This window comes from Canis aureus, chromosome 10 (assembly GCF_053574225.1).
Source record: "Canis aureus isolate CA01 chromosome 10, VMU_Caureus_v.1.0, whole genome shotgun sequence".
NCBI classification, from domain to species: domain Eukaryota; kingdom Metazoa; phylum Chordata; class Mammalia; order Carnivora; family Canidae; genus Canis; species Canis aureus.
In genome coordinates, this window is record NC_135620.1 from 52,235,515 (window position 1) to 52,250,245 (window position 14,731).

General features: G+C 51.5%; 1 protein-coding gene across 3 annotated transcripts; it reads right to left on the minus strand.

Annotated features, from left to right (window-relative positions):
• Window positions 1–301: 301 nt before the first annotated feature.
• On the minus strand, window positions 302–13,087 carry NOL6 (nucleolar protein 6). 3 transcript variants are annotated; one of them, XM_077912296.1, is made up of 27 exons: window positions 12,943–13,087; window positions 12,625–12,790; window positions 10,973–11,179; window positions 10,771–10,887; window positions 9,294–9,473; window positions 8,751–8,919; window positions 8,396–8,530; window positions 8,148–8,311; window positions 7,941–8,061; window positions 7,668–7,726; window positions 7,483–7,584; window positions 7,165–7,280; window positions 6,819–6,996; window positions 6,333–6,455; window positions 6,019–6,167; window positions 5,799–5,874; window positions 5,436–5,576; window positions 5,179–5,296; window positions 4,943–5,097; window positions 4,677–4,840; window positions 4,198–4,350; window positions 3,865–3,962; window positions 3,002–3,126; window positions 2,779–2,868; window positions 2,192–2,386; window positions 1,974–2,075; window positions 302–1,729 (listed from the first exon to the last, which is right to left on the minus strand). In XM_077912296.1, the coding sequence occupies exons 2-27, from the start codon at window positions 12,676–12,678 to the stop codon at window positions 1,580–1,582; spliced, it is 3,441 nt and encodes a 1,146-aa protein (XP_077768422.1). In that variant the 5' UTR covers window positions 12,679–12,790; window positions 12,943–13,087; the 3' UTR covers window positions 302–1,579. The 3 variants fall into 3 exon arrangements, with proteins under 3 accessions (XP_077768422.1, XP_077768424.1, XP_077768423.1); XM_077912297.1 differs by lacking the exons at window positions 302–1,729; window positions 1,974–2,075; window positions 12,943–13,087 and having other exon boundaries at window positions 2,198–2,382; window positions 12,625–12,890; XM_077912298.1 differs by lacking the exons at window positions 9,294–9,473; window positions 10,771–10,887; window positions 10,973–11,179; window positions 12,625–12,790; window positions 12,943–13,087 and having other exon boundaries at window positions 8,671–8,795.
• Between the last annotated feature and the right edge of the window lie 1,644 nt (window positions 13,088–14,731).

Consider the following 14,731-nt stretch of genomic DNA (forward strand, 5'->3'; position numbering starts at 1 on the left):
TAGGCACTCGGTGGATGTCAGCTGTACCTGAACTCTGGGGCCATGGCTCTCACCTTCACCACCCCGCACACTCAAGGCAGGGGGTACAAATTATGACTCCCTTTCCTTGAAGTCTTCTGGTGGCCCTGCTTGCCCTCCATCTGCCTGGCTGGCTGCCCCTTCTGCACACACCTGTGTCCTACTGGAGCATAGCACTGTCCTCAATGCCACGAAAACTATGTTCAAACATGTCACCTGCCCCCAAAGAGGTTACATGTAGAGACAAAGTTAAAACTATGTGAAAAATGCAGAAAAGCCAAGATCATGGGGAAATTAAGTGATTTAATTTAAAAAATTTTAAAAAGATTTTATTTATTTATTCTCATAGAGACACAGAGAGAGAAAGAGAGAGAGAGACAGAGAGAGAGAGAGAGAGAGGCAGAGACACAGGCAGAGGGAGAAGCAGGCTCCACGCAGGGAGTCTGACATGGGACTCGATCCCGGGTCTCCAGGATCACGCCCTGGACTGAAGGTGGTGTTAAACTGCTGAGCCACCCAGGCTGCTCCCAAGTGATTTAACTTTAAATCCAAGTTTCAGACAACAGAAAGGTTCACACCACTGTAGGCAACTATGAAGTAAACTGAACAATCACTGCTCTCGTGTTTCAGAGGAGAGAGCACCTCAGGCTGGGGGCAAGGGAAGGGTTGGAGGCGGCAGCACTATTTGAGCTGAGTCTGGAGAAACGTCCAGGATTAGGGGAGACGGAGAAGGGAGAGGCTGCCGGAAGTGGGGTGTGGACCAGGCTGAAAAGAGGCAGCACCCCCTCCACCCTGCCCTGGCACTGAGAGCTCCTGAAAACCGGGACTTGGGTCTTGCTCCCCTCTCCACCTCCACTGCAGGAACACAGTGGAGGCAGTTTGAGACATGAATGGGCAGAGAGATGGAGCCTGAGGGGGTTGGGGGGTGCGCGCGAGATGCTGAGCAGCCATGGGAGCGCTCAGGGCTTTCTGTACCCCTTGCGCCTTCACTCACCTAGCCCCTTCTGCCCTCTGTGCTTTTCCATGTCCCACCCTCGAAAACAATAGCACCTTGCTCAATACTGGCATTCTGTGACCCTCAGCAGATCTCACCTTCTCTGGGCCCTATTTAAAGGCCTGACACTACCCCGAAGGACATACTAAGGTCTAGGTGCATACCCTGGTGATGGGAAGGAGACAGAGCCTCAACCCTGGGTACACGTCCTCCTCTCTAAGCTTCTGGAAACATCCTAGGAAGAAAAAAAGCCCAGGCCAGAGCTGAGAGGTGGATGGATCTCTTGGAGTCATTTAGTTCCCTTTCTGAGCTGGCTCACTCTCCTCTCCTGGGAGTTCAGACAAGCCCAGTGGACTCTGTGGAATACCAGGCCCCTGCCCCGATGGTAAAGCACTGGACAGAAAATTAGGGCAGGGCTCTTTTGGGGGGACATCTCAGTGTGTTCAGGCCAGCAGATACTTCGTGAAGGACGTGTACGTAGCAAGGGTAGAGGTAATGCCACTGACATCTTACTCCAGAAGTCTGGAAGTCCCGCTGTCACCTATAGCTTGCTCCTAGGGCTGGAGATCACACGGTCCACCTCTCACTTCGGGCCTCCACAGCCTGTACCAGGCCTTCACCCAAGATGGCAAAGTCCTCCAGGATCGCTTCTACATTGGGCACCATCACCAGCTCCCCACCTTGAGACATTACCATGCGCCCCTTTGTGTTGGAGGCCTAGGGGAACCAGAGAAATGTGGACTGAGGAGTCACAAAGACACACCCAGAGACAATAAATGGGAGTGGGGGTGGGGGGGGTGGGGGTGGAGAGGAACAGCAATAATGGAGAGAGACACACAACACACGTGCTTCGCATGTGACCTGTGGTCACTTGGGGAGCATGCCACGTACAGACACACATGCCCACATGGAACAACATGTACACCCTCGGGAACACATGGGTTATCACCAGCCAGCACACCTTGAAGGGCTGGGGCTGGAAGCTGGTGGGCTTCCAGAGAACACCGATCACCTCTCCACCATGCTGGTCATAGAAGAAAAGGGCCAAGTCCCCAAAGGCCTCCTAGGAAAGGGCAGGACATAGGTAAAACTACAGGTGGACACCTGAGAGCCCCCTCCATGGCCCCAGGTTCACCTGGATGTCCCCTCCCCCAGTTTAGTCAGCCCTTTAGGACCTACCCTGAGCTGTGCCAGATAGAGCTGAGGAGGATCATAGCCTAGCACAGGCATCAGGGAACAGGGCCCTGGCTCACTGAGCAGGCCACGGCAGAAGGAGGCAGCTGGTGAGTCCACGGCTTGGCGGTGCCGGGGGATGTGGCGGGGAGACAGGCGGATCAGCACATCATACATATCCAGGGGTGGCCGGAACACTGTCTGAGGAAGGGTAGGAAGGGGTCAGCAGCACCCACTGGGAGATGGACCACAAAGTCTCCACAAGCCCACTTTGGTTTTCTCCTTTCCTTTTTTCTGACCGCCCCCCAATTAAGAATCCAAATCCTCATCTGAAGATGGGAACAGAACCACAGCTGGGGTCAGCTTCAATCCATCAGGAGGAGCATAGGCTGGAAACATTAGGCCTGGATAGAGCCAGGCCCTGGTTTTCCTACAGGCTCCACCACTGTCAGGCACCATGGGCAGCTTCAATGCCTTTTCTGGATTCAGTCGCAGCAAACGAGGAGACTGAGCATCCCATGAGAGGCCCTACAGCTCCAGACTTCCAACGTTCAGAGGCAAGAATCCCCAGTTACCCATGTTCAGGGGCTTACCCGGATATCGCCAGGCCCCTGGGGATCCATTAGCTGCTTCTCTAGGACAGGCAAGGCCTCAGCTGCCAGGACCACAAGCTGCTGTAGGATCTGGGTGGGGGAGGGGAGTACACATACATCAAATAGATCAGACCTAACAACAGGTCTCTCTTAGTTCAGGCTGGGCCTACTTTTTCCATGGGGGAAGAAAAACACAAATTTGGAGGTAGGAATAGGATTGAACCTGGGGTGAGGGTCCATCCTGTGTCCATACAGAGTTTTTACGATCCTGGGGGGTAACGATAACCATGACTGGGAGTTGTGTCCGAGCTGCCAGGAAGCCATTACGGATCTCCGCCTGCTCCTCCACTGTGAACAAGAGGGGGTCCTGGGTCAGCCTGCTCCTTTCCCCTGACATGCTCTGCTGCCCCAGGTCTTCTGGTGGCCCATCACAGGGATTTTCCAATGGCCCTCCCGCAAGAGACAAAGGCAATGAAAAGGACACCATGTTTGTCTCCACTGGGTGGGGCATTAAACTCTCAAGCTCAGCCCAGAGGCAGAATTTTCCACTGCCTGGCACCCCAGTCTAGTTTCCGGGCTTGCACAAGCTGAGGCCTGCCCTTGACCCCCTCCAACCCTATGCTCCCACACACCTGGGGAATTAGGAAGCTGACACCTTCCTCTCTGCCGGGACCAGGAGCTCCTCATGTTACAACTAGAAACCATCACCCCCACTCCCCAAGAGGTCGAGGCATCTTTCTCTAATCCGGGCCCTTCCCATCTCCCCACAAGCCTTCTCACCTAGTGCTCAGGGTACCCTTCTACTCTCCTCCCCCCTTCACCACTCTCACCAGGTAGCCTCCTTTCCACCTCCAGCCTGTTCTGTTTTTGATCATCGTACAAGCAAACCGTAGCTCTACAGTCTCAGGACTCCTAAGGCCTCGAACTGGGTCTCTTCCTTCTAATAACTTCCCACTCCAAAGCCATCAGGGTCAGGCACACACACATAAACACTTCTCAGACTGACAAGGAAAACCCTGTGCACCCTACTCTGCCATCCACAAAGGGTCGTTCCTGCAGTAGTCTGACCCCAGTCCTATCACTTACCAGTGAGCTCGTTGTTAAGGTTGACAATAAGAGGGTTGTTCCTCCAATCAAAGGTTGATATCAAAAAAAGGAACCGAAGGAAGCCCACCTGGGGGGAGCTGAGAAGGAAGAGTGAGCAGAGAGTCTAGGTCCAATCACCCATCCTAAGGCTTTCCTCATGGTTTAGACAGCCTAGACCCCTTGGCATGGATTAAGGAGATAAGGGGTGTCTTAGAACCTCTTTTGTCACTTGTTTCAGCTACCCTCCTCCATTTGGATTGAAGGTACAGCCTAAGGGATGAAAGGTGGCCTTAAGGGGAGCTTTCTGGCTAGGGAAAAGATGGAGGGAATCACCTGGGAGGGGTGAAGGGCTCAGGGTGCAGGAAAAGAGCAGCAACCACAAGGTCCAGGCTCTCATCACTGAGCCCCTCACCCAGAAGCTGGGCGCGCACCCATCGCTTGGCCAGCCGTGCCACACCTGAGAAGGCTGGGTGCTGCTGCTGGAGCCTGTAGAAGGGAAAGAGAGTAGTGACAATGAGACTCAGGCCATCAAGGCCCAAGAACCATATTTCAGCTTCACCACCACTATCTACTCAACCTTTACTGAAATTACCCTCTCTGCTGATCCATGCTATGCAGAATCTCTCATACCCCTAACTAATGCCAACAGGTTAGCCAATGAAGTGGCAGGGTGAGGGTTCTAGAATTTGCCAGACTCCATAATTCATATCCCTATTATACTATCTGGCCTCCCAGAAAGGCAGGTGGCCAGGAAAGCAAAATGGGAGCAGGGAAGGATCCACAGGCAAAAAAACCTGTGCAGGTGGCCATACCCATGCAAGGCACTGGTGAGCAAGGGCAAATGCCTCGTGTCCCTCTCAAGGTGGATGGAGGCAGGTGTATCCCTCAATGAGATCATCCCCTCGGGGCTTCGCATTTCCCTCAGGATCTGGGGCTCCCGCTGATAGGCCACACGAATCCGGAACACGAACCCATCCTGTTGAAAGGAGTATGGGGTGGGAGATGCATGTCAGCCTGCAGCACCCTAACACCCTGTCTCTTCCCTCTCCGGAGAATCCCTACCCTGCACCAGCCTAACCTTGAGGACATCAGTGTGTGTGGCCGTGGCACGACACCGCAGCCCATGCTGTTGCATGAGCAGCTCTGCCAGGCGCAGCTGGAAAGCAGCTCGGACCCGCCGTATGGCCTCAGCATCCTGTGGCCACTGACCACTGCCCTCCAGGTGACATACCACTAGGAAGAAAAGTAGGAGGTCTCGAGACTGTGACATGGAATGGGAAGGGTTCCTCTCATCCTTCCTAAGAGGCTCCTCACCGGTCATGGGCTCCACATAGGCTGGACAGGGCTTGTCGGGCCGGGGTAACAGCGAGGCCCGATCTCGCAGGTGCTCATAGAAGGAGTAGGCTGGCCGGACTGGGGTTGGTGGGAACACCTACGGAAGCAGCAGGGCTAAGGAAGGGGCCTGGGACTGGGAGAGAGTGAACATATGAACTGGAAGGGGGAATACTGGTAGGTGGGGGAGAGGCAAGAGGTCACGAGGCAGAAAGGGCTCCCTGCCCTTCACACCTCACCTCAGTGTAGCGCAGCACCGGGTGAGCTCCCTGCACAGCAGACACAGTCAGCGGGAGACCTTCCAGCCCCCACAGGAGGCGGCTGAGGTCATCGTAGCAACGTACTGCTGCTGCCAGAGCCTCCTCACCTGTGCTGGAGGTCTGAGAAGGAGAACATGGTCAGGGAGCCAGGATGCTATAGAACATCCCCCACACAAAACTACCACCACCACCTGGGACTGTGCCACAGCCCAGGCTGCATAGAGCCAGCACCCCCTCTGTTGGACACTATGGGAAGTGCAGTCAGGCTGAGGTTGCAACTCTCCACCCACATGCTAAGCTGCAACCCCTGGCTTGATCCTATCCCTGACACAAGACCCTTACCTCTTTTGGGCTTTGGATCAATGCATCCAGAAGGCCCCCCACATAGTGGACACAGGTATCTGGGATGTTGGCATGGCTGGGAAAAGGGGTACAGCACAGACTCAGTGTGGGCTGAGCAGCTGCTGAGACATTAGCTGCTCAGCACAAAGCCTGGGCCAGACCCTCCTAAAAGGTTCCCCAGTCCATTGCTGCTTCCCAGCATCCAGATGCTAACACTCACAGTGCCAAGAGGTGAGTGACCACCTGGTGGGGAATAAGGCGCTTCTGGGCCATAGAGGCTGCCTCCCAGACTACAGCTTCCCGAATGGCTCCGTCCTGGAAACGCCGAAGCTCTGAGCGAGATCCCCAGAACTGGCGGAAGTCAGCAGCCTGAACAAAGGCAATGGGGGGTAGGAGAAATCAGATTTTCTATCAGAAATCTCTGACAGGCTGCAATCCAAGTGGCATGGGAATAATCCATACCATTTCTGCCAGCACACAACAGACTCCCCCAAACAGGGCCAAGTCATCCCCCAAGACCCCAGGGCTTCTCACCTCAGGCTGGTTGGCCTCTGGACCCAGCTCAAGGACACTGGTCAGCCCCTCAGGCCGGAGGAGCAATCCCAGGGTCAAGGTCCCAGAGTCTCTGTGCTTTGGTGGATCTTGGCTGATGTCCCACTATAGGGTGCAAAAAGGCTGAGCTCAACCCAAGGATGCCCCAGCTTGGTCTGCAAACCACTTTCCAACTAGGTAGAAAGATCTAGCTACAGGAATGGGGTCTTTTATATCCCCTGGGACCCCAGATCTAGTCCCCCTTAAACCACAAATTCCCAGGGCACCTGGGTGTCTCAGTGGTTGAGTGTCTGCCTTAGGCTCAGGTTGTGATCTGGGGTCCTGAGATCTAGTCCTACATCAGGGAGCCTACTTCTCCCGCTATGTCTCTGTCTCTCTCTTTGTGTCTCTCATGAATAAAAAATAAAATCTTTAAAATAAATAAACAAATAAATAAACCCACAAACTCCCCACCCCACAGCACCTCACCTCTGAGACTGGGGGCCGAGAATGAGCCAGCAGGTGCAGGCGGGACCCCAGACCCTGCTCCAGGAGGGGGGTCAGTGCGCCCAAAGCAGCTGAAACATAGTCCCCACCAAGATCCTGCAGCTCTGGCCACAGCTTTAGCCGGTGACATGCTGCCTGCAGACGACTCAGTGGATGGAGACTAGAGGGGCACAAAGAGACAAAGAGACAGAATGAAGTATTGCTGACCCCAAATACCACCCCTCCCAAAACCAGGAAGATCTGAACACCTCCCTGAGCACCTCTGCCCCATCAGTGTAGCCTTAGGGAAAAAGGACCCACTGACATAGCCTGCCTGCCCTAAACTTACTGCAAAACATGGTCAAAAGCCCGGATCATGGGTTTTGGAGTCATCAGCAGAAGCTGGAATCCGTCATCGGTTCTACTGTCCAGCAATGCCATAGACAGCCGTGCCTCATGCTGTACCTGCGGCCATGGGGTAAACAGGGAACTTACATGTGAGCCTATCACAACTATACCCTTCCTTCATGGACCTGACTGCTCAGACCAAGAGACATGCCTAACCTAAGTTCTCTGGAGAGGAATTTCTGGGGCTCTGGTACTGGCAGAAGGGATGGAATCTGGATTGGGACATCAGGGGTACCTCGGAATGGGGGACAATTGGTACCTGGTGGTAAGTAGAGGCAGTAACATCAGCACAGAGATTGAGATAGCCTGAGGAATCCAGGAAGACAACAGGGAAGGCCTGGTGGAAGTCAGCCAGGGCTGGCTGGGAGGCAGAGAGAGAAGCCAGTCAGGACTGGGGACTTACCTTCAAGCCTCCTTGCCCAGACCCAGCCCTGCCCCACTCACCAAGGAGGGATCTGAGCTGAGACATAAGCTGATCCCGTTGACTGTTAAATCTGTGGTGGCTGAAGTGAGCCAGAGGTATGTCAGAAGGTGTCCTCCTTCTAGGGGATCCAGCCCTAATGACACTCTCCCTCCAGTCAAGTGGCTGCAACTGCCTGCCTCTAGAATTCAATCTGCTCATCTGTCTCATGGCAAGAAACTGAATGATCCCTGATATGATGAGAAGATTCACAGGAAGAGTGAAACCCTTGACCTTTCCGAGTCTCACCACCTTACCCAGAAACTGCAAGGCACTCCTCAGGACCTGGTAGCCACTCATGGTGGTGTGGATCTTGCGTGTGGACACAAGGAAGGCAACCAGCATGGAGACAAGAAACCCACTGAACCCTCCTAGGCCCTGAAAAAGAGATGCAGAGAGAGGCCTGAGCTCAGGGCCAGCCTGCCACTCAGTAAGGCAGGGAAGCTGGGCCACTCGCAACTCACCTTGTCCAGTTCCCGCTGCCGCAACCAGACCTTCAGAAGTGCCACACCATCCTTCAGCCCCAAGGCTGAGCCTAGCACTGTGGACAGCAGCTGCACATGGGACTCAAGGGTCATGTCCTGCAGGACCCACGTATTATAGTGGGGGGTGGGAGGCTCTGGGCTACCTGAGGGAGAGGAGAAGCCATGAGAGGAGAAATCCCCACAACATCCTTCCCTTCAGCTCCACCTGGATACCAGGGCCTGCTTACCATCCCCTGGGGGACTCTGCCCTCGGTACCAGGCAGAGCGCACATTGTTCTTAGATGGCAAGAGGCGGCACGGGCGGAAGAAGTCAGGTGGAGGGCATGGATGCAGACGTACAGTGACCAGGCGCTCATCCTTCCCTGAGGGAGACAGAGAGTGATCAGATCTGCCATGTGGGCCCCTGTGGCACCCTCTTCCTACCTGAGGGCCCATGCCCTCCCACCTTAGATTCTGAGGTCCTTATACCTTCCCCCCAAAACCTGAGGCCCAAACTTCTCACCTTGGATTTGAGGCCTCCATATCTCCCCCACTAAATCTGTCATCCCATACTGTGCCTTCAGCCCAGTGTGTGCCTCTCACCACGTGGCCGAAGCAGCAGCGAGGGTTTCAAGTGACAGCCATTGGTGTAGGAGAAGTGAACACTGCCAAAGAGAGGGTCTTGGCTCAGGTGGTGAGCCAAGTGGGCCAGGTAGAGAGCACGCTTGCGGAAGTAACGCTGGTTCAACCCATCTTTGTCCTGTAGGATCTCCTGGAGAGGGTCAGGAGAAGGGGGAGATGACCAGGCCCGTCAGTACTATTATTAGATGGCTTGTGGGGCCAGGAGGAAGCCAAGGTGAATCACAGTTTAGAAACCTCAGGGATTTTTGCTGGCTGGAGTGTCTGAACCAGGACTAACAACAATATACTTAGTTCTCAGATGAGAAGGCAAAGTTCCAAAGGGTAGCAACTGACCCAAGGGCACATTTAAGCTGCCCTCAAGAAGATAGCAGGGGTCTGCTCTCTTTTGATTTCCAGTTCAGATTTCAATCCCTGGCCAGTGGCAGGTGGGAAAGAAAGAGGGACCCAGGAATTTGTAGGTGGTAAAGGAGCAGGCCTCTCCATCCCCCAAATACTGTACCTTACCCTGGGCATGGTCACTGCCATGTCCACATTGATGTCCGGCCGGACGCAGGTGCCCAGAAGGTAGCTGCCCACAACAGTGACCTGAGACGGAGGCAGGAAGCAAAAACAGCCCTTCACAGTATAGGGCACTTGGTGGAGGGGCACTCGAACCCCAGCTGGGAGCCAAGTCTGGTCAGTCAGCTGTGGGGAAAGGCAGTGATACGTATTAATTTCATTGCCTTCCGGACACGTCCCCTTGATGTCTAGTAGACATATCACATTAAATGCATCAACACATTTGAAAATAAACCCCTCGTCCTTCTATAAACATGTCCTCCCCATTAAGGAAACTTCATACTAGTTGTTCAAGCACAAAACATGTAAATCACTGGACTCATCTCTGTTGAGAATACCCATTTCACTGTCAAGAGCATCCAGGCACTGATTGCTTCTGTACTTCTCTATCCTAGTATGAGATGCCACCACTTTCCAGGGGATTACCACATAATAGGTTTCTAACTAGTCTCCCTGATTTTACCTGTATTCTCCTCCATTCTACTTTCAACACAACAGTCTAAGTGAACTTTTTAAAAATGAGGTGAGATCACATCACTGCGCTACCAAAAAATGTACACAGTCAGCGGTTTCTCATTTCACCCAGAGCAAAGGCAAAGTCCCTGTTTCAGTGTACAAGGCCCTATGTGAAATGTCTCCTTCCTCCACTGCCTTTCTGAACTTGTCTCTTATTTTCCCTTCATTCAGTCCAAGCAACATACCAGGCTTACTCCTGCCTTTGAGCTTTTGTGGTGTTTATTTCCCCTTCCTGCCATGCTCTTCCTCCTTTAGATATCTATATGGCTGACTCATTTCCTTCAGATCGTCACACTAATGTCACTTCAATAAGGCCTATCTCAACCACCTTATTTAAATTTGCAAACCAGGGATGCCTGAGTGGCTCAGCAGTTAAGCGTCTGCCTTTGGCTCGGGGCATGATCCTGGAGTCCCGGGATCAAGTCCCACATAGGGCTCCCTGCATGGAGCCTGCTTCTCCTTCTGCCTATGTCTCTGCCTCTCTCTCTCTCTCTCATGAATAAATAAATAAAATATTTTAAATAAATAAATAAATAAATAAATTTGCAAGCCACTCCCATCTTCCGATATCCCCACAATCCCCTCACCTCGCCTACTTTCTCCTTTTCCTGTACTGCTTACTGTTTTCTAACATTGCTACACAGTTTACCTGTCATGTTTATCATCTACTATCCATAAGCCCAACACTAGAAAGTAGACAGCTTGTGTTCACTGATGTGTCCTAAAAATGTAACTGCTGCAAAGAACATAAGCGTTTGCTGAACAAATGCACAAGTGGTTGACTGTACTTCCAGTGGCAATGAAAATGAGCTCCCTAGCACCCCTCTGGCAAAGAGAAAAGCTGTTTCAGATGCCCACATGGAGGACCTCTCCTGGGCTTTCCAGTTCTTCTCACTGCCTGCTTTACCTCTCTCTTAGGAGTTGAGGGCACCCTGAGGACTCTCTGGTTGACCTCCCGTAGGAAAGCATCAATCCGCTCCTTTTTCTTCTCTGGCAGCCTCACTTCCTTTAGTAGCTCCTCTACCTGTAAGAAGAGACAGCAGAGAGTCCTTCAGCCTCAGGGTTCCAGGCCCACCCCTCTAATAAAAGCCCCAGCCACCTAATAGTACCTGTAAACGAAGCAAGCTGGAGTGGAATAGACTCTCAGTCTCCCGAAGACGATTCAGCTCCTCATTGGTAGGCTCCTTATACAGTTCTGCCTGGCTAAGCTTCACTGGCTGCAGGAGGCCCTCCACTGGAGACCCAGACAGGGTATGCTTCTTTGAGGACTCCTTCTTTCCCTCCTTGCCTGTGCCTTCCAGAGCTAGTTCCATTACCTGTGGCCAGTGAGGAGAGAAGCCACTGTGAGGTCACAGACATCAAACATCCACTGCCAGAAGTGCCACCATAATGGGATGTGGGCAAAAACTTCACAAGCTCCTGTTCATTCTTTTGAATGGGAGCCAGACTGTGAAACTTAGGATTATCATTACTTAGAAGAACGTTACTAAGCTCTAGGCTGAAATTCCTTGAATTGAGGGCTCCCTGTCTATGTGACAGCACAAGCATGGAGCCCTGCCTGAAGTTGACAGGGTTAGTAGTTGACTGAGTCCTGACCTAAACAATGCCTGAGCTTCTTGTATTTCCAGGTACCATGCATCAGGGAGCTTCCTCTTCTGCTGGGTTATCTGCAAATGGGAATCTGCAAATGCCATCTCCACTCTTGCTCTATCCAAATCCTGCCAGGCTCTACCCCTGCCAGCAAGCCCTGACTATAGACTACATCAGTATAATGTTAAGTGGCCAAATGTTGGAAAGAGCTGGAATCTACTGCCTCTGTAAAATATACTCAGTATGTCATCCAATCCTCAGTAATCCTGGCAGAAAATGCACACTTGAAAGAAGTCCCCTGAGCTGGATTCCACAGTTAGCATGCATTTTTTTTTTTTTAAGATTTTATTTACTGGTTGCCTGGGTGACTCAGTGGTTGAGCCTCTGCCTTCCGCCCAGTGGTGATCCTGGAGTCCCAGGATCGAGTCCCACATCGGCCTCCCTGTATGGAACCTGCTTCTCCCTCTGCCTATGTCTCTGCCTCTCTCATGAATAAATAAATAAAATATTCACGAATAAATAAATTAAATATTCATGAGAGACAGAGAGAGAGAGAGGCAGAGACAAAGGCAGAGGGAAAAGCAGGCTCCCCCCAGGGAGCCGGATGCGGGACTCAATCCCAGGATCCCGGGATCACAACCTAGGCCAAAGGCAGAAACGCAATCACTGAGCCACTTAGGTGTCCAGGATGCCTATTCTGTAAGCAGGCTTCACACCCTGGTCTGCAGGGTCTCAAACCTTCTCCCCTACAGCCCTGGGCCCCGCCCCCACTCCACGTTCCTACACGGGGAGAATCTCACTGAAGGATCCCAGAAGCACCACCATGTGCCCTCTGTTAGAGCAGCGAGCACAGAACTGGGCTCAAGAGATTAGAAGGTCTCGCAGAATGAAGAGGAGGAGGACCTGGTTAGGAAAATGATCCACGCCGCGGGGGTCTCTTCAACTTCCAGGTGAGAGCTCTCGACGGAAAAAGCTCAAGAAGCTTTACCGCTTCTATCCAAATAACACAAGTTCCCATCTCCCTCCGACTGTCTCGGTGCCCAGACTGGAAATGTGGGGGAATAAGACTCCTCCAGGACGGACTGCCTCGGCGCCCCTGGCCGGCGAGCTGCCAGGCTCTGCCAGCTCGGGCAGGTAGAAAGCACTCCTTCCTGCCGGAGGGCTCACCCACCTCTGGCTCCCCAGCACCTCCGCGATCCTGCGCTCCCGCAGGCGCTGGCCCCATAACTCCGGGTCCAGGTCTTGCTCCAGTACTTCGGGTAGGAAGCCCACGTGCTCGGCACAACTTCTTCCCACGTCGGCAGAAGTGCCGAAGCCCTCCGCACAATCACCGAAGCCTGGCAGCGGAATCGCAGAGGACTTACGAGAAAGTTGCGGCAGCCCCGCGGCAAACCCCCGGCGCCGCGTGGGGACCAGCCTCGTGCCGCAGGACTCCGCCCCGCTCCGGAACCATTGGGTGAGCGCTCGAAGGGCCGCTCGCCATTGGTACCTGTCACTCTCCAGGCCCGCCCACCGAGGGGGAGGAGCCAAGCCGGCTTCTCCCATTTACGGTCTCTTTGCGACGCCAGACCGGAAGCCTGCCTGTAGCTTAGCGGTCGCTTTCTTTCCCTCACTTCCGCAGCTTGCGTCGAAAGAGGAAGGGCGGGGCTGGCTTGGGCGCTCGGGGCTGTTGGTTCTCGCCGCGGAATCCTGTCCGTCTCATCCACCACGTCTTACCGAATCACCAGCTTCGTCAGTTCTGCCTTCAAAATATATTTTAAATTCATTCATTCTCTTCTGTCTTTAGTACCAAATTTAGTTCAAGTCAAATCGCCTTGTGCCTAGATTATAAGAGCTTCTCCAGTTTATTTTTAAGTTTTCCAAATCTACCCAGTGTAATAATATAGTGAACATATATCCTTCAGGTACCCATCCTTAGTGTTTGTTTTGTCAAATTTGTCTTGTCTTTAGGTATTTATAAACTCTTCTGCAGAACCACTTGAGAATTCCTTCGCCCACATCCCTGAATACTTTGGCATATATGTACTAAGGAGAAGGACTAATTAGAGTCCACTTACAAAATTATAGTCCATTTATCAAATTTAACTTTGATTCAATACTATTCAAATTTTGCTGATTATCCCAATAATATCCTTTACATGGTAGCATTTTATTTCTTGATGCAAGAGCATGCATCAATTTAGTTGTCATGTTTCTTTTCTCTATCTTAATCTAAGAACATTTGGGGAACTCTCCCTTTTTTGGTCTTCTATAACAACATGTTTGAAGTATAGGACAATCTCGTTCAATAGCTTTTTTGTACAATATACATACACACATATGTATACACACATATGTACATATGTGTGTATGTAATTGCAGAATGCATAACATGCATATATAAAATTACATGTATATGTATATAGAATTATAGGTATGCATATAATTATGCAAATGTGTGATTGTGTATACATATATATACATACACGAAAATTACATAAGGGTACAGCTTGAATATTCATAAACCAAATATACCCATGTAACCAGCTCCCAGAAAAGAAACAGAACATTTCTTGAAACTTTAGAATTTCTCTTCATTTTGCCATCTAATCATTATGCTCCAACAGTACCTACTATCCTGACTTGCATTTGCACAGATTAATTCATGCAATACCTTTTATTTGTTTTTTTTTTTTCATGCAATACCTTTTAAAGGAATTTTTCACAAGGGTGGTCTTGTCCTTTGATCCCTTTCCACATGGTTGCCAGAATTTAAAAAATAAAATAAGGCCAGCCCGGGTGGCTCAGTGGTTTGGTGCCCCCTTTGGCCCAGGGCCTGATCCTGGAGACCTGGGATCCAGTCCCACGTCAGGCTCCCTACATGGAGCCTGCTTCTCCCTCTGTGTCTCTGTCTATCTGTGTGTGTGTGTGTGTGTGTGTGTGTGTGTGTGTGTGTGATGAATGAATAAATAAAATCTTTAAAAATGATCCCAGGGTCTTGGAATTGAGCCCAGCATCAAGCTTCCTGCTCAGCAGGGAAGTCTGCTTCTCCTTCTCCCTCTGTGCATTCTCTCTCTCTTTCTCCTTCTCTCTCTCATTCCTCCTCAAGTAAGTAAATAAAATCATTAAAAAAAAAAGAAATATAAACTGGATCTAAGCTGTTTGCTCTGTCTAGAATGCTTTTTCATGACTTTTTCTCTTTTTCATCCTTCAGTTCTCAGGATAAGTATCACCTGTGTAGTTAGGCTTTCCCTGATCCTCTAAACTGAAATATATTTTCCCTTATCATTCCATTTATT